The sequence below is a fragment of the Stylophora pistillata genome, chromosome 3 (genome assembly GCF_964205215.1).
Source record: "Stylophora pistillata chromosome 3, jaStyPist1.2, whole genome shotgun sequence".
Taxonomy (NCBI): domain Eukaryota; kingdom Metazoa; phylum Cnidaria; class Anthozoa; order Scleractinia; family Pocilloporidae; genus Stylophora; species Stylophora pistillata.
Window position 1 is genome coordinate 17,215,001 of NC_142521.1, and position 23,528 is coordinate 17,238,528.

A 23,528-nucleotide genomic window follows, 5' to 3' on the forward strand; every position below is an offset into this window, starting at 1 on the left:
ACGATACATGTATTAATTACTAAATGTGAAGGAGTAAATTGTGGCCTTGATTTGCTATGTTTTTCAACAAAATGCGAACTATAAAGTTAACGTGGAGGACCTCCCAGAAAATAAGTGCGATGTTTCAGCGATTTAAAAGCTCGTGTCATGAAGTCTGATAAACAGATTTCGATTCAGTTTGTTATTTTCTGCAATAAACGATCCCCTAAAATAAGGATTTATCACAGAATGAAATGAAAGAAGTCGCAATTTTAGCAATAGGACTAAAGCTCTACTTTTAATTGAATGGCGCAATATGACAAAGTGTAGATGACTTCAAAACTTAACGATTAAAAATAAGCTTCTCCAGCTGCATCATAGGAAATTCCACGCATACAGACACCAAAAAAGCTGCAGCATACGAAATACCGATCACTCCAACAAAAGAGATGGACTGCAAAGAAAGTAACACAACAGTTAGTAACATTTTTCTGCAGAGAATTACGTGCCTGTCGTGAGAGCTGTCAGGGCGATTTTTTTAAGGGTCCCGAGAGATTATTTCTGTAACGAGGTTAAAGCAATGGCAAGAAGTTTGGATATCGACACTTCATCTTGTTCGTTCGACTAATCACTTGTTACTTAGGCCCTCCACAGAAGGCGCCAGTTAAAATTTGGGTTTGTTCTTCTTCAGTCTTTAATCGTCGTTGAGTCTAAAAAGCGCCCTGGTGAGTGAAACCTTTGCACGAGCAGGCTTTAAGAGAAAGTTGAAAACAAAGTGACGGCTGTTTCAAAGGGAAATGATTTTCACCTCCTTCTCAAATGCTTTTTCATAAGGCTTCCAAACATCAAATTTCAAATGAATGTGTTAAACCCTTCCGTTAAAGAACGATAAAACTAATCAAGCGCATATTCGTTTCTTTTCAAGGGTCCTGACTGGTTTGTTTCCGCGATTGATGTAAGTTAATGCCTGATACTGCTGTTCTCTTTAATTTTTCTATATTTCTCACCATAAAATCGACACAACTTACAATATGGACATCAGAATATGCTTGTACAGTCTCAAACGATCCATAGAGTGCAACAATGGCGAGTATATGAACGAGGTACGCACAGTATGTCAGACGACTTAATGGAATCCAGAATCGAGCTGACAAAATCTTATTCACCAAAGCTTCAAAGCAGACAAGCAAAGACAAGTAAACAACACATAAATTACTAAAGGCGACTAATTCCCCTAATATAAACTCACGCAATCTACCTCATGAAACTGATGAGAGCTCTCATGACACAAAAACTTACCCCCAAATCCATTTTGACAAGCAAAAACCACCCAAGCTAAGGCCAGGCTCCACGCAAAGCGGGAAAATGTCCCGTACGTGATATTCTCGGCGCGAGAGAAAGGTTTAGGATTGTCCTTTCGCAAGACTTTATATTCGCCATACAGTGTCGACAGAGCGAGGGCAATGGCCACACACCAACCAGCCATATTGAACAAGCGCATCTTGGTCTTAAACGGAAAAACACGATCTAAGATGAACATGTTAATTAAAGGTAACTGAGAAACAACCCCAGAGATTACAACGGAAAATACCTCTCCGAAGCAACACAGATTAACTAATTCACTTAATAATCCGTCCAATTAACTAAAAAATTTCTAATGACAACAATTAAAAAAAAAAACAACAACAGTTGGAACAAGTTGCATGACGTTATCCTCGCAGTCAATCGTAAGAGTGTCGTTCGGAATCATTCGCAACATTCAACCGCAAAATATCTTAAGTCTCAAAAATTATAGCCATCATAATAGAACATAATACCTTTGAAGGAAGTTTCCAATTCTTTGCGTGAACAAGTAGGTAACCCAACAACATACCAACAAGATAAGGTGCGATACGACAGTAGGGCTTGACATAAGTGAGAGAAGAAGAATCAATACCAGCCGCTCTACAACAAAGAATGAACAAGAAACATATAAACGATTTGACAATAATGTCTTTCGCCCTAAAGGTCTGCTTCTAGGATTAAATCGCGCGTTTTTGCCTTTAAGACGCACTTTATCTGTTTCCCAGCAATAAGCTCGCCAGTTTACAAAACTATCGTGGCGTGATATTGATCTCCAATGCTGAGTTTAGAGGAAGCCCTTTGTTCCTGTGGGGATAGCACAAGAATTGTAAAGGGTCCTCCGAAACCAGCCCCCAGATCTCATTAAGGTTTTAAGATTTTTCATTTACGAGACGAGTTGCCCATTACATGTACTAGCAGAGAGCATCTCTAAATCGGTCACCGAAATAGAGATATGACGCACTTGGCATTAAGACTCTTCTCGGATGGGTTGCCATACTATCGCGCGTCACTCAGTTCCCACGATTTAGCTGACACAATGCCAGGGCAAATTCTTTATTTAGTTCTGATTGCTTTGCTATCATAGAGGAAAGATAAAAACAAAACTTGTCTCTAAATTCTGAAAAACCGAGCCCAAGGTGAAAACAGATTCCGTGGGATTTAAATGCCTCGCCCGAAAAACTTATCAAGGATTTCATCCCGGACGTTTCGATCCAGAGTTCATCATTGAGTAACCAGCATGCCACCTCTTCTTCCAATAAGAATGTGTAATTAGCTTTTGCATATTTTACAATGAGGAAAGTAACAATGACTTACGTTTCAGCCTTAGTTGCAGGACTTAGCTGAACAGCTGCAAGATCATAGTGTGCATAGATGATAGCTGTTGTGACAAAACTGATCCCCGTCAACACGGCAACAATGAGAAGCAGTCCTCGCAGGCGGAACCTAAGCACAAAAAAAAAGTCAGAATTAGAAACAACAAGAATACTCCAGTACACAAGTTCAGAAAAATGATCGGATTCTGTATTAGAGAATCTTAAGGACCTGTCATAATTTATCGCCCGGAGGCGGAAGGGGAAGGGTGGCAGAGGATCTTTTTGTGGGCCGGGGAATCACAGGGGAAACAGAGAGGGATCACATTGGCGGATCCAGATCTTGAGCTAAGGGGGGGGGGGGCAACATTTTTGTTGGTGTGTGTTTACCTGCTGGCTTTTTTTCTCTCTTCAGTTTTTTAATCTAAAATAAGGGGGGTCCCCGTGTCCCTCCCCTAGATCCGTCGTAAAAGTGCGAACTATAGAAAATCGATTGTCTATGAACTGCCATTAAAGAGGGGTGGTGGTGATAAGAATCTTACAGAGCCTTAAAGGGAATCTGGTCAATTTTATCGTGACATAACCAAATCCCTCTGCCGCCAAACCCCCCCCCCCCCCCCCCCCATCCAGGGGAGAGTTAATGACCAATCCCATAGTAACAATAAATGTTTCGTGCAAATGATACATTTACGTCCTTGGCACAAACAGTTATAGAGGTACCTTTTCTGTACTTTCGTTTCAAACGTAAAATATAAGGAGGACTTTAGATTTCAAAAGTTGCAATCATACAAAATTATTGACAACCCTTAAAGTGATCTATACATTTCAACACGAAATAGGTTTAAGGTATTGCTAGGATCTGACGGAAACGCTAAAACGCCATACAGTTGCAGCAATTGGGAGTATTACTATACACAAATAAGAATTATAATCCACCTAAATATTCTGGCTGTGGTGTGATCGCCTTCAACACATCTTGTGACCGAATATGAGGCTTACAGTTTTCCTCGTGAAGCTTTAGTGCACACTAGTTTTGATGAAAAGTTCGGCACCAAAAAAAACATACATGTTCTGTCTGGGCGATGCAAGATTGATTCCTAGCATTTCAAAAGAAGCCCGATTCTTAGCCTGAATACCTGTACGCCGTGAAGAGGATAGCAGGAGAGATGATATAAAACTGCATATCATTAGCTAGGTACCAGGACCAGCCCATACACTGTAAAGAAAACAATAATACGATCTTTACACGTAAAATTGTCAACAAACAACCCACAATGGGCTACACCTCCATATCTGTCTAAAATCGAGGGACTAGGGTTTAGATATCAGGATCCCGGCCAGAATTCTTCCCTCTACAAGCATCGATACACGGAATATAACCTCGACAAGCATTTTATTTTTATTCTAGGATGATTATCAGTAAAGGTCTCCATTTAAACATTAACAACATCCACTATCCTGAAGATTGGTTTAAGTCATACCGAGTTTGAAAATTTAGTCGGATAAAAGTTGTTAATGTAGAGCAGATTCGTCCACCAGTAACTGTCGCAAGTGTTGCCCGACTGAATTGTATACCACATCGGACCCTCGCCCAGGAAAGACGTCATTTTATCGAAAAACAGCAAAACGAACATGTAAGTTGGAGTCAACCTGTGTAGAATCAATAGAATTGTTAACGAGATGTCCGCTAGTAAAAATACTACTATCACAAAGATAAGAACTTAGCTCAATGGATAGAGTTTGAAAATTTAGGTTAGCTCAATGGATAGAGCGCTGGACTGTTGTGCGGGAGGTCGAGGGTTCGAGCCCCGGCCGGACCAACACTCAGGGTCTTAAAATAATTGAGAAGAATTTGCTACCTTTCCAGAACATCAAGAAATGGTTAGATATTCTAGTCTTCTCGGATAGGGTCGAATAAATGGAGGTCCCGTCTCCTGCAGGGTTGGGGCAGGAGACGTTAATTTCCCACACATGAGATTACTGTGTGAGGGATGTCCTCCCCTGGGGTGGGATATTGAGCGCACTTAATTTGGAGCCTCCCTCTGTTGTGCGATCCTCACCACATTCTGGTGAAAGTGATTAAATAAACTTGTCTGATTATAATATGGTACAAAAAGATACTGGCTTCAAAACGTCACACAATCGACTTGCGCCTGAGAAGTCTGTCCTCTAACCAGACAAAGGGTTAATGGGCTATTTTACAGTTGTGTACTTAGTTGCCAAGCCTTTGATTCAGAGTGAGGCTTAAGATGACCTTGTTGTGATAGAGACCTGTATCTAGTTAGCATGATAACAAAGTGATTTACATTTGAAAGGCAGCAAGGTTTGTATCATAACAAGGTCATCTCTAGCCTCACTCCCGTTCAAAGGCTTAGCAACCAAGCACACAACTGTAAAATGGACTATTAGCTATACGGCTTAGTCCTCCGACGAGTAGCGTCCAGAACTCAAACGCCTGAGCTGTTGATATTTGTTTTTACATTACATATTAATTATTCTTAAGGAGACTCGAAAGGGTTTTCCACTAGTAGCGGCAAGTGCCAAATAATAAAAGATATCAGGACTGTCAAACTTATCATCAGGGTAATGTTTTGACATCTGTATAAAACTATTTTAGTACATTTTGTTAAGGGTGTTCGTCAGGCTCTTAAACATCATCACATTCTCTATCTGTACACGTGATATTAAAAAAACTGTCTAGTAGAACTTTAGTTATTTGGGAAAATAACTAGATAAATTTATTTTTAATTCTCTTCACAAACGCGTATTGATGAATGCTATTTGTACACAAAAAATCAGGGTAGGTCACCGAACTAATTTTCGAGATATTAGCTCACCAATTTAGCAAGCTTTATTTCCGCTTTTTGCAATTTTAGCGCACACTTTTATATCCGGTCACGCGTTTTAAACGATACCACTGACTCAACGGCTCATTCTCGCGAGGACGAGGACGAGTCCGCGCGATTACTCGATGGATGCCCTTAGCGAGGAAAAAAGCGTTCGTCCTGATGATGGATTCACATTGGTTTGTGATTTTACACATTCCTGAAAAATAAGTATTCATTTGAGACCCAGACTGCTTACCGTTACGACCGTTGGAGATGTAAGAGTATTCCGGAGAGAATTCTCTTGCGGAATTCGATATGGTGACAAGTTGATTTTGCAGTTGGCGCCAATGCCAGTAATCCATTGGCGCCGTTAATGTTGAGTTTCTCGTACAGAGATTATAGTGTGACATGAGACAGACCAGCATCTGGACCATGTTTGTCGAAAGATGAAGCTTTCCATCCAACGTATAATGGCATCTTGTCGTTGTTCCCAGAAGATGGCTTGATCGAAGGCCTCATTCGGCGATGCACATTTACCATGATTGACCGATATAATTGTTCATGTACAATTTGAAGAAAAGGAGTGAAAAGAATTTGGAGTAAAAAGAATTTGCTTTGACGTCTCCCAGATTGTCGTGAGCGTCAAACTTAGCGGAAAACAGGGTTTCATATACATCACTAATTTGTTTGTCACAGATTTCGCGAATTTCTATAATTTTCGAGGTACTAGAGGTATGAACAAGCCTTGGCTTCATTATTCCTCTTCTCTCTTTGCCACTGTCATAACCATGAAAGTTCATTATTCAGTTTTAAATGGAAAACAAAACGAATTTTGCAATTCTTCCTTAACAAACGCGAGTTTGCATTTTTCCAGATGTAATTAACAGTTTATCGAGGGAAAAATCAACTATCTTTCTCCCAAGTTTAAGATAAATATTTTATTTTAATTTAACCGTCTGTGGTTAAATTAGAATTAAAGTCTCATCTACATTTTTTCGATCTCTTGTTTATAATGGTAATTGTGGAGTGCAGTTTGGGCTGAGATCATACGCGTGATTTCAAAATCGAACGACCGCGCAGCGCGAGCTCGATTTGAAAACACAAGTATGATTTCAGACCAAAATTGCAAGACACGAGGTATAACTACCACTTTATTACATCCATTTTGAAATCGCCCAAATACAGGACTTGGTCAATTCCAATATTTTATTGATGCATTACTAAGCCGCTTTTTAAAATAAAAAGCGGAACCAGAAACGCTTTTACATCTCATCTTGTATGCAAAACAGAAAGACTTTGACGTCATGTGTCAAAAACTCAGTCAAGCGTAAAATGATGCGATTTAGAGCAAAAAATGGTGCGATTCGTGAATAAATCGCACCAATTAGAGCCAACCAGATTACAGGGACCACCAGTGATTTGAAAATGGATGTAATAAACTTGAAAATTATATTTATTTTTAGGGCAACATTTACACTTCTCCATTTCCGTTCATAAAACTGTCAATGTTTATAATCCTGGATCCAACGACGATTTAATTTTCCTTTTCATCTTCCAGTGAGTTGTTTGGGAAAGTTGTCGGTCATTTCACTTAATTAGGAATCAATTTCAATGCGAAACAAATCGTAGCACTCAGAGGTATCCACTTAAATTTTTCGCGGAACAAAGTAAGACCTACCCAGCGACTTTGTTGATGGGCTTTCGACTTCACCATCCTCCTTTACCTCGGTAAATAAATCTTTTTGGACCACTTTCGGCAGAAGTCTTGCCATCCAAACATTTTCCTACCTGCGTTGAAGAGGTACACTATCCATTTTTGTTTCTCGACCAACCACTTCCGCTGGAAACAGTAGAGGTACCCAGCAATTTTGAAAAGCTCGTGGCGGCCATTTTTGTTTACAAATCGCCCGCGGATGCGATCGCGCGCGCCATCGCGTGTATCTTGGAAGCCATAATCCGCGCGGTCAAAAAACCCTTTCGAGCTTCCTTAAGTTAAAGTTTAAGGCCCGCGTTCGCAAAAACGCTTTCTCTGCTTTTCCTGTTAGAGATTGATTCATTTGTCGATGGCAGGGAACTGGTCAACTGTCAGTTCCCAAGAGACAATTTTCAGAAACGTGAGCTGAATTCTCACAAGGCACTTTGAGTAATAACGGATTTTTAGAAGCTGATTTGACTAACAGCCGTTTACACACAAGGTCAAAATGAATAACTCGAACTGAATCAGCTATGGTGATATTTCAACATGCATGATACTTATTCCACTCCAAATATTAGATTACCGTTCCTTCACTTAGAGGTAACAAGATACAAAATTTAAAATCTGAGCCAGGCACATACCTCCAGAAACGATGAAAGTAATACATGAAAAGGGGAAGTTCTCCATTTTTCTTTTCCATATTACGAAGTGCCAGATAAGCTACCAAAAGACCGCTGGTTCAAAAATCAATAGTATAAGTTAAGATAATACTAATAGTGGTTTATTAAACTCTCTTGCTGTAACTTACTGAATTAACGAGTTATGATACAATAAAAACTTAAAGAACGACTATGTACATTTCTGTATACATTAAGTACAAGTTACATACACTACACGGAACATGCATCACATTTGTTAAAAATATTTAAAAGTTAAAAAGTCTTCGGTGCGCTTCGTTCTACAGGTAGTAACGTTTCTGTAAAGATACAACTGGTCTGATTTGTGCCTGAGGTTATAGGGACAGGTATCGTCTAAGCGTGTTGGTAGAAGAGGATGGAGAGGGTGGTTTAAGTCCTTCATTTTGCACATATACTCTTTACATATCTTATCTCTTCTATACGCAAGGGTCTCCACCCGTGCTAACTCGAGGGCTTCTGAGTAACTATCGGCACATGGGAAAATTATCTTAAGCGCCCTTTTCTGTATGGATTCAATTTTGTCAGACAGATAACCTGGAATGGATTGCCATACTGGTACGGCGTACTCCATAACAGATCTAACAGCGCTTGTATAGACCTTTAACATGCTACCTTGGTCAACGCCGGCTCGACGTAGAATACGTAGAGAGTAGAGCTTCTTACAAGCTTTTTTATATATGTAGTTAACATGACTATTCCACCTAAGGTCGCTATCGATGAATACTCCTAGAATCTTGTAAATCGATACGCGTTCTATAGTGTTATTACCAATAACTAATGGTCTGAGAGTAAAATTAGGATACGACATAAAGTTAATTAACATCTCTTTATATTTAGTAGGGTTTAGTCTCATGTTATGGTCCATGGAGAATTCGTGAATGTTAGAAACGATCGTATTGAGCAGACTGATAGAGTTCCTGGGTAGTATTTCTATGGCAGACGTGTCATCCACAAACTTGACTCTCAGGTGCCAATCAGCTAAAAGATTGTTTGTCATTATTGTGAAAAGTTTCACTCCTAATTTAGTTCCCTGCGGCACACCTCCCTTGAGGAATTTCCATTCTGATAGTGTTGTACCTATTCTTACAGCTTGCTGTCTGTCGGTTAGGATAATTACTCAGTTAATAAAACTTTCTCCCACAAAATGAAGGAAATCACACCTTGGTGTATTTCAAAATGCTAAGCCTTGTTCTGGAGCAAAAGGTGAAGATCATGATATTTGCACGACGTTGTCTGCAATTAGAAAATTACGTACAAGAGGGAAACTAAGAGGGTTAGCTCTATCCATTGAGCTAACTGCCTCCCGGTTAGCTCAATGGATAGAGCGCTAGACTGTTGTGCGGGAGGTCGAGGGTTCGAGCCCCGGCCGGACTAACACTCAGGGTCAGAACGCATTGACAGGTTTCTTAAGCGAGCGTTAGGTTTGGTTACACCAACAACCTGTATGTAATAGCTGAAGTTATAAGAAACCGAGACAGTAAGCTATGGAAAATTATCACAGATACTCCTTCCCACCTCCTTTATCAACTATTACCCCCTAAGAAACAGAGATTTTTGCGAAACAGAGGACATGATTTTACTTTACCTGCTGTTAAAACAGGACGCTTTAAGAGATCCTTTATTAATAGGTGTCTTTTTAATTTTATTTAATTGTACTTGACCTTAAATTAATTTTTGTAAAGTCACACGTATGCTGTGACTATATGAATGAAAAAATGAATGAATAAAGACTCTTATTAACTTACCTCAGGAAAAAGAAACTGTCCACCGAAAAGGTTGCATTGCCAACCGCTTGGAAAGTGAAGCGATGAATAATGTCGGTGAATAACCTTAAATTACCTAGATAAAGTCAGAGAAAAAATCTGGTTAGGGGCAAGACGCAAATGCCATGGGTCTTTACAGTAACTGATCGCGTCAATATTTAATAAGAACAAAAAAACTGGGAAGAGCGGCGCAGCCAAGTGCGTGACTCGTGTTCTTACGACATTTTGACGTCTTTTGCGATCTATTACTCAACTAGCCCGCGAGGGGAGGCGGTGGCCTCATGGTTAGTGTGCTGAACTCCGGATCGAGTGGTCCGGGTTCGAGCCCTGACCGGAGACATTGTGCTGTGCTCTTACGCAAGATACTTTAGTCTCACAGTGTCTCTCTTCGCCCAGGCGTTTAAATGGGTACCAGGGAATTTAATGCTGAGGGGTATTTAGCATTCCATCCAATGGGAAGTAGAAATACTCCTGGTCGCTTCACGCTACGAAAACCGGAATTAAACGCCGCCCTGACGGGCCACTTGACTGGTAGACAGATAAAAGCCCACAGCAACATGGAATTTATTTGTTTTGTTTGATAAAAAAGCAAACTGTTGTCAATGGCGACGTCATCTATACGTCTGTCCTCTAATAGGTCTTAATTAAGACTCAATCAAAATGCGTGTATAATTCAGTTCATCATTTGTAAAAATCAAATACTTACTGATAGATGTTATCATTTGTATGGAGTAAAGATGTCCCAAGATGACCCACCACATGCTTAGTACTCTCATACCATTGATTGACGTAATAGCACTGGGAGGGACATTGGTATCCATGATACGATTTGTGTTTTGGATCCATGAAAAACATAACAAGAATCGCGACACCAAATCTATGGTAAAAAACAGTTAAAGAAACGTTCTTAAGTAATAGAGAATACCAAACTTTGCAGTTTGAAGGAGTGTAATTTGGGTATCTCAGCGACTCGCACTGTATATGAGTTCGATTCATCTGGTTCGTAGCCAATTTCTTTCACTACAACACATCCTTTGCGAACATCTAGAAACTGTCATTTGGGTGTGGTCTCAGTAGCCTTTAGAAACCTTTCACGCGCTTTATTTGGAATCAGACAACACAGCTCTGGGTAGAAAAGAAAACGAGTTGTTAATCTTCTCGAGGCAAATGCGATGCCACTAGCCCCTTACACGATGATTCGCTGAGGTCAGTAGGGAGACTACCAATCCAACGAGGAACAATAGAAGAGGAACTAGGGGATTTGTGTGTTGAGTGAGTGAATTTGGATCGCCTGGGAACTAGGCTTCATGAACACAAATTACTGAATAAGTCAAAGCATAGGACAAACAGTTCTAAAACGTCCAATACAGGAAAAAAAATAATAACTGTAGCGAGAGAGAGAGAGACTTTATTTCAAGAGGGTAGCACGTGACAGTAGTTAAACTGATAATCCTATGGCCCTCTATTAACCCACCCATCCCACCCCAGGGGAGGACATCCATCACACAGTAATCTCGTGTGTGGGAAATTAACGTCTCCTACCCCAACCCTGCAGGAGACGGGACCTCCATTTATTCGTCCCTATCCGAGAAGACTAGAATATCTAACCATTTCTTGATGTCATAGAAAGGTAGCAAATTCTTCTCAATTATTTTAAGACCCTGAGTGTTGGTCCGGCAGGGGGCTCGAACCCTCGACCTCCCGCACAACAGTCCAGCGCTCTCTTCATTGAGCTAACCGGGAGGTTAGGATCTTCAGCAGATGCATTGATACATAACAGCCACAGTTAAAGAAATGCAGTTTAAGATCAAAACTCCCACCACGATGATTAAAGTGTTACTCACTTGGCTTTGCGGGTTCTTGAGGATAACTTGACAAAATTCGGCTTGAACTCGAGGAAACCACTGTGGAAGAGTGGATTAGATTTGAACTGTCACTGATGGTATCACGGTCTGTTGCCATGGAAGCCTCTTTGACCGGCATAAAGCCATCACTTTCGTTGACAGGTGCGGAGTTTGGTTTCATAAAGCCAAAAGCTATGTCCAAGCTGGTTCCAACCAGACAGAGAAGTAAAACTAAGCCTATTAAAATCCTGTGAGGAGATAGGGAATAAAGAATTAATGCTCACATACAGAAAATCGTGTAGTCAGAAGTTGAGTTTTATGCGCCATGCAAAATCTATAGCGATTCATCTTTTACCAAGAAAAAAGAAAAAACATCGGTTTCACCATTACAATCAGTGGTCTAAAAACATTATCAAACCTCTCACGGATTTGCAAATTCAGTACTAACGGAAGGACCCAGAATAGATTACAACTCTTCAGTGGTTAAACACAAAACAAAAGGTTGGACTTTTGGGATATTTTTCTATGGCCTTGTAATTTAGTTTTAAACGTCTTACGCGCGCTGGCCGTATCAAATTCCTAGTTAGCAGCAACAATGATTTGCAAGAAGAATCACCCTGCGTCCGGTAGAATTTCAGGAATAATACACAATTTTGATATCATTGTTACATCAAAGGAAGGCTCGAGATATATACTATGAATTATCTTAACTGGAAAAGGTGTGATTCTCTGGGAAAAATGCACATTGCACCAAATATCTTTGCATCATAATCAGTATCAGTACTCACAGCGTTAACTTTACTCCCGTTGTGTATTCTGACGGTTTACTGCAGAAAACAGGTTTCTTATGGGATGGATTTCCGATCAAACTTACTGGCTGAGGGTCCAAGCTCACCACCGACTCATTGCTACCGGCTAAGAGGAATATTTTTCATTAGACTGAATGTCTTCCCTTAATTAATAAATTAATTAAGGGAATGTCTTCCCTCAATTAATTAATCTTGATTTGTATGCCATTAACCATACAGGCCTTAATCCTTTCATTCCCAACAGTATCTTACAAATACATGGGTTTTCTTTGAGTGCACCTGAGGTTAAAGCATTTTTACCAAGGTTTCGTCGCAGTTGGTTATCCCTTGAAGGGTAAAAATGGGTATTCATTGCCGTGTTTTACAAGAATTTCCAGCCCCGAGAAAAGCCTTAACTGCACACACGTGTAATATCACGACGCTTTTTAACGTGTCAGTTACGGTCGCTTGTCGAATTTCTTGTCCGTTAAGGTCTGCACTCACCGGTGAAATATCTCAAACTCGAAAAGAAATTCTATGTTTACGCGCGCCCGTGCATTATTCTGCATGTAAACGCTGATCAACATTACAACTGCAGTTGACACTTTGCTATTTTAACACTTACACATCATGTTTTAAACAGGCCTTACATGTAGTCAACATCTATTTAGAGCATTCAAGACCTAACAACTGTGAACAAGTGTTCACCTGAGAAGATTTCTTGCAGAGCTTTTGTTACATCTTCTTCACTGCATTGTTTTGGTACGCAAACACCCCAATGAATGGGCACAGTCTATGTGAAAAGGGGACACATTTAAGATTCAGACAAATGCGTATTAGAGAAGAATCCTCAACAAATTCTTCTGCGGTTGGAAAAAACTTGCAGTCTTCCATACAGACGGCTGAATCTCCCAAATAAAAATAAATAGCCCATTGCGGAAACGTGAGAGGACTGGGACGAGTTTCTTAAAATGATTACATTGAAAATCTAAACATTTCAACTGAAATGTTACTGAATGAAAAGCTACCCGGTAAAGTTTGAGAGTTTTCAGCGGAAAATTGTCCAAATCGGAGCCTTGCAAAAGTTGCAAAAATTCCCTACAAACCCTTAAAATTTTTTGGCCTGTCTACCCAATCCATACATACTCTCTATTTTAGGTGATATTTGAAGAGCTGCCATTTTCCTCCTCTAAACTGACTTCTATTCTTACTTAAGACTCTCAAATTTAGTTGATCTTTCATTTGAATATCTTAGTTTTTCAAACAAACGGAAAACAAGCACACTCTTTCCCAGTCCTCTCATGTTTCTGCAATGGGCTATTGGCATTAATTTTCCGTGGCTTCACTTAATTTTCATCATATTTGGAAAAAGAGAAGGTTTTCTTTGCAAGGAAGGTTATCTTCTAGTGATTTTTTATATTCTTACAATCGTTTCCCATCTGCACAAACTGCTAAAGAGTAGGGACGTCTGTACCTTCTTTTGTACCTTTTTTTTTTTTTTTTTTTTTTTTTTTTTTTCAGTTTTTGGGGAGTTTGGGATAAAACAGTTGCACCACCACCAACAACAAATAATCAGATGCTGCATTTCTTAATTATGTGGATCAAAGCATCTGTAAACAATTTACCTTATTAAATGAGATGTAAGCCAGGCAATACTGTGCATCACTAATTGTCTTTGTGCATTCACTGTAGGATCCCAACCAACCAATATTTCCCAATAGTAATCCACTTTGAGGTTTACCCATGGCATCCAGGTCTAACCGGTCAAAAGAAAAAAAAAACTATTTACTGACATTATCCTTTGCGTAGGTGTCAGGATTTCGTCATTTTCTTTGCTTGTGTTTTTCCTTTTTGCTCAGCTTTAGTTTTCGCGTTCCTTTCGCTTTGTTTATTTCGTCTTATATTGCGTGCTTTCTTTTGTTTTATATGATAGGCTTTATTTTGCATTTTGTATACTTGGACTTGGTTAATTATTTTCCTTAGTTCAGGTTTATTTATGCGTCAGTTATAGATTAGTTTAGGGCGGGATGATTCAGTAACAAACGTATTTTATCGCTTCGATCGCTTCGCTTTGCTTTGTGTTCCGCATCCATAAGTTTGGTTTCGTTTTGATTACGATGGTAACGACATTTGTGATTACACTGTGCATAATATTTCGACGTGGTCACTTACAATAACGTTTCGAATTCACAGTCTCCTTCGCAGTATTTCTCTGGTCTCGTCATGCAAAAACAACTGAGACTAGCCTTCGAACTGATAATATTCGTCTGCCGAGGACCACTCCATCATAGCGCTTAAATAGGATGAATTGGTTAGGTTGCAATATTTTAAACAAACCATCTCACCGAAACAACATAGAGTGACCCACTTCTACGCATCCCCAGTTAGCAGAGTGATTCCTCTTGAGTAGTCACTGAAAATATTTGCTTTCTTAACACTAAAAACCCAGTCTTAAACCAAGAAAATATTTTCCGCCACATTTTAGAGGAGTCGGTGAAAAATTAAGCCCCCGATAAATTTATGAGCAGATCAACATTGTGTTCATTGAAGTAAATTGAATTATGTCACGCAACAACTGGTTGGGTATTTCACATAAACAAAATTAAAATAAAATAAAAGAAGAGGGCCCAGAAAAAAACCTACTGCTTTTCTTCGTCTGTTTCTTATTGCATTAAAGTAGCCCTGAAATGAAAGGCACTAAATTTATCGCCTGAATTTGAAGCAAAGGAATGACGCACTGAATGAAAACAATCGCTCGGCAATCGCCGATCAACGGTAAGTGATTACGTCAGATGGAAATTGATTTATTTGACTCTCGAGAATCATGATTCATGCCTTTTTTTGGGCGCAATGATTCATGATTCGTTAGTAACTTTTTTCCAAATTCATGACACATTTTTTAACATGTCTCTTACTTCATGAATCCCAAGTTTTATGCGCGAAAATTCTCGATTCCTTTTAATCTAATCGCTATGAATCTTGATTTATGGTTTTGCTTCAAACTCCGAGTGCTTACATCTTTCTCAACGCTGCGCAAGTCTTCACTTTCTCTTAAAAATAAATTCATAATAAAGAAAAGATCTTTGTTAAGTAAGAAATTTAGGATGCATTTTAGATCCTTAGTTTAGTCTTATGGTCATTACCTTTTTCGTGACATGCGACAGGCACCGGTAAATTTTGACGAAGCACCTCGTGTAAGCTTAACGACAGGCGGTGTGACCAGCCGCAGACAACATCTCACAATGGTTGTGCTTCTTCATAAATTCGACACGTTATTCATACTCACATTTTGTGAAGTCAGGCTTCAAGGAGAGATTTGCCAGAGTTTCGCTGCATTCCTTGGAGACGTTCAGAGTGAAGAAGATATTTGGAGAAGACTCGAAAGAGACACCTATCTTCCTAATAATCTCATCGTAAGCTGTACGTGTTAGCCTATAGGACACTGATGATGACTTCTGAACTGAGCAAAGCACGAAAAAAACGGCAAAGGCCTCGAAACAAGGCTTGCAACATTCAGGCATCTTGGATCACTGAAGTCACGAGATCTGCCAGAAAAATATACGCCCGCAATACATACTAATCGGCTAAAAAATTTTATGTTTTTCCTACAGACTAGATTATTGGACTGGATTATCGGACTGGATCATCGGAGCGCATGATGATTAGCTTGTCGTAATCAGGAGGGCTCTTGGCGTAATAAACCAACGCCAGTTATAAAGGAAAGAAGGCCTTTTTCTTTACTCACAGATATTTCTTCAATTGAATTTGTTACTGTTGTTGCAGTTTTTATTAAGAGAAATTCCCAAAGGTACTGAAAACATATATTTACTTCGCAAATATAGGATATAGAGATTGGAATTCCGCCTAAAAGTGCATCACTCGTTTTCTTAGAGAGTATCTGAAGGCAACCTGGCGAAGATTCGACAATTTATAGGTTTCAGGGCAATACGTTGAGAATTTAGCAAGAGGCTTTGAGAAAATCAATGTTTACAACGGATAGGTTAACAGAAGGAACTTTCATAGCGGGCAGTCTGAATTGAATAGACATGGCGGCCATGTAAGCAAAAAAGTGAGCAAAAGAAGTACCCGCATAACGCCATGGTCATGTGGTTTTGCAACTCTTTATCCTATACCTATAATGTTCCAACTCACAACGCAAAAGAGCAAACAATCAAGATTTAATTGCGGCGCTGTATTATGGAACACTGTTTGCTACTATTAACAAGAAGTTGGACGCTCGAGTCTCGATAATCTGAAAAAACGTTTACTAACCTGAGACTACTTCAAGGGTTTCCAAGGTGATGGAACGCTGCGTGTTCAATTCAATCAAAGACCGCGTGTACAGTCTGATCGATAGCTCACAACACGGTTTCATAACAGGGCGGTCGTGTGTGACGCAGCTGGTAGAGGTACTCGACTATATCGGCTCCCAACTCGACAACAGTGGTCAGGTTCATGTTATCTACCTAGATATGTCAAAGGCTTTTGACAAGGTGAGTCATCGCAAACTACTCAGGTAGCTGCGTGATTACGGTTTCAGCGGAAAGCTTCTGGCCTGGCTGGAGTCCTACCTCCCTGATCGGATGCAGAGCGTATCGGCACTCGGAGTGAACTCGCAGGCTCTTCAAGTGACATCAGGAGTCCCTCAGGGGTCTAAATTGCGCCCCATGCTATTTCTCCAATATGCGAATTCTCTGCCTGGTGCTGTAAAATCTAGCCACGTCCCTGCCTTTGCTGATGACACCAAGATTTTTAAGTCCACAAAGTCTCCAACTGACGCTGCAATACTATAGGATGACCAAAGCCGCCTCGCCACTTGGTCGTCCTCGGCCGGCCTGATGTTCAACGAATCTAAGTACAAGGCACAACGAATTACACGGAAACACAACGTTGTGTCTAACACGTACTGCGTAAACGAGGTTCCTCTTTGCGTTACCAGCGCGGAAAAGGACCTCGGGGTCATCATTTCCGACAAGCTATTGTGGAACAAACAGGTGTGCGACCAGTGTGCACAGTCAAACAGGATGCTGGGGTTTGTGAGACGTAACACCAGGTCTATCAAGAATGCATCAGTGAGACACGTCATCTATCTCCTGCTAGTCAGGTCACATCTCGGCTATGCCACTCAAGTGTGAGCCCTCCAGTCGAAAGAATTGATCCGTAAGATAGAGCGGATTCAGCGCGGGCTACAAAATACCTCCTCAACTTGCCTTTCCTCTGCAAAGAATCCTATAAAGACAGACTGATTAAACTGGCCCTTCTCCCCGTGTCCTACTAGCATTAGTATCTAGATATGGTTTTCTTTTTTCTTTAAATCTGTGACTGGGCTAGTTAAGGTTAACCCTATTGTAATTCCCACCAGACGCACCCTCTCATGAACAACTAGATCCAGTAGCAACACAAATGTAACTCTATTTGTTCCCAAAAAATGTAAAACAACTACACATCAGGTCTTTTTTCATCCGCACAGTGAGAATATGGAACGCTCTAGCTGATGACATTGGTCTTTCCGTAAATGTATCTCTTAGTTCATGGAAGGCACACCTACTCAGTTACTATGAGCAATCACTCTGTAAATAATATGACCCTGAAGATCCTCGCTCATTTGAGTCTATCTGCACAAGTTGTAACAAAGCCCGAAACCTGACAAGAAACATTGATCGTTGCTGCTAACTAGTCATTAATCTTTATTGCAATTTCTATTTCAATTCCATGTGTTTCGGGCCCGCAGTAATTGGCGTAAGCTGTTGCGGAGTCCCTGCCTGTATTGTACCATTTATTTACATTTTTAGCTTTGTTTATGTACATTTAATATTAAGTCCTGAGTACTTTGTCAGACCCCTGTGATATTGCTTTTGACGTGCCGCAAGGCTCAATCCGTGCGCTGTTCATCAGTGATCCACCTGCTGCTGTTAGCAGGTGTATTATATATATTTATATGCCGATAATGCTGTAATATTTGCAGCCTACAAGGACATTAAGATCTTAGAAGAATAGATAGATAGATAGTTCATTTATATAACTTTGCAACCCAAAAGTTGAATTACGTCATATTTACATGGTAAAAAATGTATATTTAACAATTATTCACCTCAGGTTCGGTGAATATCGTCGAATAATCCCCGAGACGAAGTCGAGGGGATTATTCGACAATATTCACCGAACCTGCGGCGAATAATTGTTTTAGTATAATTTCAGAGGTGAACAATAGAGAAATTTCTAAAATCATAACATTTTAGTAACATTTATTAACATTTTATTTTAACATTTTATATAAACCGCGTCGAGCGGTTTATATAGCATCATATAAGGAACCGCTCAACCAATCAGATTGCTGGAAACTCTTTGGTCAGCTCTGAAATTATACTAAATATATATATAGGCTGTGTAAAATTGGAATACCTAACGATGAACTCCCAGTAAGAGGATCCACAGGATACAGTGTCTCGACGTGAATTTGTAGTTAAGTGTACAGTAAGGTAGACGTAACGAAGAGACCAACTCTTGACTGTTCTGGACTAGTTTAATGGACGACGGTTCGGCCGTTCGGCCTTCCTCAGGTTAAAAGTTAAAAACTAAAAAGCGGTTTACAATGAGTGTGAGCGGCTTATATACAATACAGAAATATCGAGGTAACGTAATACAATAAAGGTCTAAATTACAAACTGAGAAAAGTAGAACAATAAAAAGGCAAAGAGAAGAATCTAACTTAATCATTAGCGACAACGGAATGAAATACAATGAAATGTGTCATATTGGGAAAATGGCAGCTGCTCAATTGTAGTGATTAATGGGGTGTTTGGATCTAGATTCCCGCCGTTTGTTGAGACCATGAGGATTAAGGTTAAATAACTGCGCGGTCCAATAGGCCATCATTGTAAACCGCTTTTTAGTTTTTAACTTTTAACCTGAGGAAGGCCGAACGGCTGAAACGTCGTCCATTAAACTAGTCCAGAACAGTCAAGAGTTGGTCTCTTCATTACATCGACCTCACTGTACACTTAACTCGTTCGGGGTAACCATATCGGTTCTCCCCCATCCTAGCATCAGCACAGCACTGATGAGGCCCAGAAGGCCGAAACGGTACTGTCTGCAGTTAGATATAGCTCTTTGGCATACAAAGCTCTGCTTTCATGTCCAAACTGAGCACTGTGGGGTGAGTCATTGCCACTAGCACTGCGCATAGCTCACTAGGCTTTCCTAGTTTGAGCACTCTGGCATGGCTTAGACGATACCAAAAATGTGGGATCGTTCGGGGTAACCATATCAGTTCTCCCCCATCTTGATGAGGCCCAGAAGGCCGAAACAGTGATCGCTTTTCGGCTTCTTTTTGTGTTTCGTTAGGCTTGGCCAAATTCACACAAGCAAAAGGTCTATTGTGGACTTGAAGATCTTGATGTCATCAGCAAAAGCAAGGACGTGGCTAAACTCACACGAGCAAGGATTTTGAGCTCAGTACGCCCTTTTTGGGCCTTTATATTTGCTTATAAAGAAGATTCTGGGATGATGTCAACGTATACGATGAATACTGAAGGAATCTTAGAAGATGTTTAATCAGCCGCTCAAGACAACTCGTCCGATGAAAATTCATACATGGTAAACGGTGAATCTTATGCACTGCGTGCAGCAAGAACGTCTGGACAAGAATATAGAAATGAAAACCAAATCCAGCGACAAGAACATATATTTAACGAGAATTCTATGCCACAACGTCCGAAGACAGCCTTTTTCACGCCTGATAGACAAACAGCTGCTCGCTCCGTATTTGACGCCTTCGAAAACTGTGAAGTTGAAAACTACGCTCTGCAAGATATTGATAAACCTCTGACCTTCCTAACGATTTACGACGCCCCTTTTGAACTCTCTGACCTTGCAATCATTAAACGTCTAACACCCTACTGTGATGTCTTAAACTACCGCCGCGGAAAACATTCGTGCGCCCCAAATATCTACAATGGTCTCCGACATTACCGCGTACGAATCTCCAAACCAATTCCTAGTTTTCTTCGCTTCGGCAAGCACCAAATTTTTATTAAATATTCAGGCTAAACTCCTACATGTAGGAAATGCAATCGCCCCAGTCACTTCAACAACGCCTGCCCAAACAAAATATGCTTTAATGGTGAAAACACTGGTCACGAAGCCCGTGAGTGTCAACGTCCAACACTTTGCTGTATTTGCAAACAAGAGGGTCACATAGGCCGTTAATTGTGAATATTTTTAAGAAGGCCAATGCCATGCACAATTTTTAAGGAAACCCTTACAAGATTCTTAATGGATAAATATTTTAAATGATGGATAAAACTTTAGATATACGCCGTTTTAGATCTGTGACAATTGTATTTCTTATTTTAGCTTTTAATACTCTTTATTTTTACGGAGGACCTCCCTGAAAACCACGTATTTACGTGACGGGCGCTTCCTCCTTAAAGATTGTTTATTAATTATTATTATTATTATTATTATTATTATTATTATTATTATTATTATTATTACTCGTAGGTTTTCCCAACAGTACATGGCGCGCGAGCAGACGAAAAAGAAGATGTAAATATTGACGATGACAACCTCAGCTCCGCTTCGATGGAAAATCTGCCGCTCGCCTCTGCCTTTCCTCCGCCTAATCAATCCGAGAAACCCGTCCAACCCGCTGACTCGGATTCCTCGTTCATTGATGAAAATCTCCCGCTGGCCTCCGTTCTGCCACCGCCCGTACAGTTTACTTTGCCTGCTAAACAACTCACTGATCCTTCTTCTGAACTTCCTGCTTCTGATCCAACCACTCAACCGCCTCCTGACGTATTCTGGTTTAGGCTTGATTGGCGAATACCATGCAGGAGGACTTTCGACCAGTTGTAGCTCTTGTAACAACTCAAAATATAGTACTTTCAGCGCATTGTTGTGTCTTGCCAAATACTTGTTTTTATTATTATTATTATTGTTATTATTATTATTATTACTATTAATATTTTCTTAATACTTTTCCAAGCCTGGGAAGACCTAAAGCTAACCGTGGATAAGCAAGTTCTACAGCAACATAGTTATCATAAAAACTTTCAAGCTTTGGTATAACTTCTTTTCTAAACTGCACATTATCTTTGATACTTATTATAATCATTTCATTCACATCTGACAACACCAGGTCAGCCCACTGTAAAACAACACAAAATAGTTGTTGCTGAACTTGAAGATAGTATGGGTGATTTGTATTAATAACCAGGTCATGAACAGTCCTCTTGTAAATTCCCCTGCTGCAAACTGCTTCTGCCAGTGTTTTTTGTACCAGGAAAAATTCTCTTGACTTCCAACAAACATTTATTATCAGCTTTGCCATCAAGACTTGCACCCAAAAATGGATGTGGAGATGAAATCACAAATGCTAGTTTAGAAACTTTGCACTTAAAGAGGTTTTCATGACTTGATGATTTTAGCTTCATCAGTAAGACCTTGCTTCATGTAATTACTCTGAAAATTGTTATTGAGATGTAGAATTTCTTTTACAGCCTTAGTGGGGCTTGTGTCTGGTCTTTGAAGTACTCTCTTGCATTTAGATGCACTAATTCTTGTTTTCCTGTGTTCAAACCACTTGTGACATTCACTTTGATTTTTTGTTGCTCTGCTTATCTGTTCTCTTTTTCTCCCACAAAAAGATTTGACTTAATTCTTTTAGCTTTTGCATGTATTTCTTCCAATGACATTGGTTGTTCCTTTATGGGTGAGACAATTGAACTACTTGGGTGAGACAATTGGGTCTCACCCTTTATGGGTGAGACAATTGAACTACTCAAATAGTGTAAAATCCACAATTTAGACTTTTCTCTAGAGACTTCTTGAAGCAAGTTCTGATTTGCCTGTTCTGTACTTGGTTCCCTATAGATACAAGGTCTTGGATCGTGCAGTAATTTCTTGCGTTTTAATTGCTCTTTGCCAAAAAATTTTTTACTAAAATCAATCTCATATACTGATAGTGCCTCAAGCTTTCGTTTTCGTGGTTGATTCCAAGTCTGCAATCTATCTGTACAGGTAAGAAATGCTTTACTACGACCAAGTCTAATGTACTCTTCAAAAGCAAAGCATAAAGCTGCCAAATGTTTACATGATGCAAGTGGTGGTTTACCAGCTGGACAAGGATTACAGTTTCCATATGTTATATCACCAGAACTGTCTATTGTCATTTGGATCTTATATTTTAAAGCTTTCTTCGTCTCTGGTAAGCATTCGCATTGGATAAAATACTTGCCATCCTTAATCGCCATCTTAATATTCTGGACGTGACCATGTTTAAAAAGACCAAAAGCTTTGCAGTTCAAGCTTTTATATTCTTTGTTACTTTCATCGTCTCTTGCATGCCTAGTAGAAAAGTAGCTCGTCATATTTGCAATAGAAAACTCTGGCAAATTTTTGCATTTTTTCAATTCGGTCCACGTTATTGAAGGCGGGAAATTTTGGATGTCTTTCTCTGTTGGCTCGTCGTTAGCACTTGCCGAATTTTCCTTCATGTTCTTGTTCCATTCTCCAGATAAGTGCATCCATTTTCCGGTAAAAATCGTGTCCCAGCCATTCTTAATATTGCTTACGACCCTGAAACACAAAGCTCGTTTTAATTACCGACCAAAACTATCCTCAATTATTAGATATTTCAAAAATTTCTACCTTTGAGTCAGTTCGCGTTTGTTTCCATCCGCAGAAGCACTCCCGTTTTTTGAGCTCCCTACTCGATAGGACAACCATGATCTTAAGACTTCTTTAGTAATGTTGCGAGGACAATTACCATTCAACAACTTTAGTCTCTCTTCAGCCAAAAAAAAAGCATTCAGATAGCTCTTTGAGCAAAAAAATGGAAGAGTATAAGTTGTCATACTTCCTACATCAGTATTGTCTACATGTACAAATTACTGATACCAACACAGGGGCTAGAAAGGTGAATGACTATCACATGGGGTTTCCATGTATATGGAAGCCATTGCCCACCTCACTGTCCGGAGAGCAATATATCCGAAAATGGTTTAAGTGAGAAGCCCAACATAAAGAAGTGGAGGACAACAACAAACGTATTGGGAGAGCTAACAAATCGTGGAAATTTCATTAGTAAATAGCAGAGTGCAAAGGTGATAGCAAAAGAGTCAACCCAGCATTTGATACTGAAATCAATTCTTCCTTGACAAGTAGAGGCGAATTCGAGTGATGACGATTGTGAGATAATGATGATGATCTTGATTGCAGAGGAAAGCTTTCAAAGACTCTTAAAAATAGGCGTCGGAACCGATAAAGCTATTCC

General features: G+C 39.8%; 1 protein-coding gene across 5 annotated transcripts in view; it reads right to left on the bottom strand.

Moving 5' to 3' along the window:
* Window positions 1-15,799, bottom strand: part of LOC111342692 (O-acyltransferase like protein) — a 16,923-nt gene extending 1,124 nt beyond the window's left edge. The window contains exons 1-15 of one of the 5 annotated variants that reach the window (XM_022949797.2): window positions 15,537-15,798; window positions 13,876-14,006; window positions 12,959-13,043; window positions 12,251-12,377; window positions 11,463-11,710; window positions 10,325-10,495; window positions 9,601-9,694; window positions 7,799-7,891; window positions 4,115-4,283; window positions 3,770-3,849; window positions 2,638-2,766; window positions 1,797-1,923; window positions 1,279-1,486; window positions 1,008-1,150; window positions 328-433 (exon numbers count right to left, since the gene is read on the bottom strand). In XM_022949797.2, the coding sequence (XP_022805532.2) occupies window positions 328-433; window positions 1,008-1,150; window positions 1,279-1,486; window positions 1,797-1,923; window positions 2,638-2,766; window positions 3,770-3,849; window positions 4,115-4,283; window positions 7,799-7,891; window positions 9,601-9,694; window positions 10,325-10,495; window positions 11,463-11,710; window positions 12,251-12,377; window positions 12,959-13,043; window positions 13,876-14,006; window positions 15,537-15,771 (2,146 nt within the window). In that variant the 5' untranslated portion in view covers window positions 15,772-15,798. The other 4 variants (XM_088752479.1, XM_022949804.2, XM_022949821.2 and 1 more) reach the window with 4 other exon arrangements.
* Between the last annotated feature and the right edge of the window lie 7,729 nt (window positions 15,800-23,528).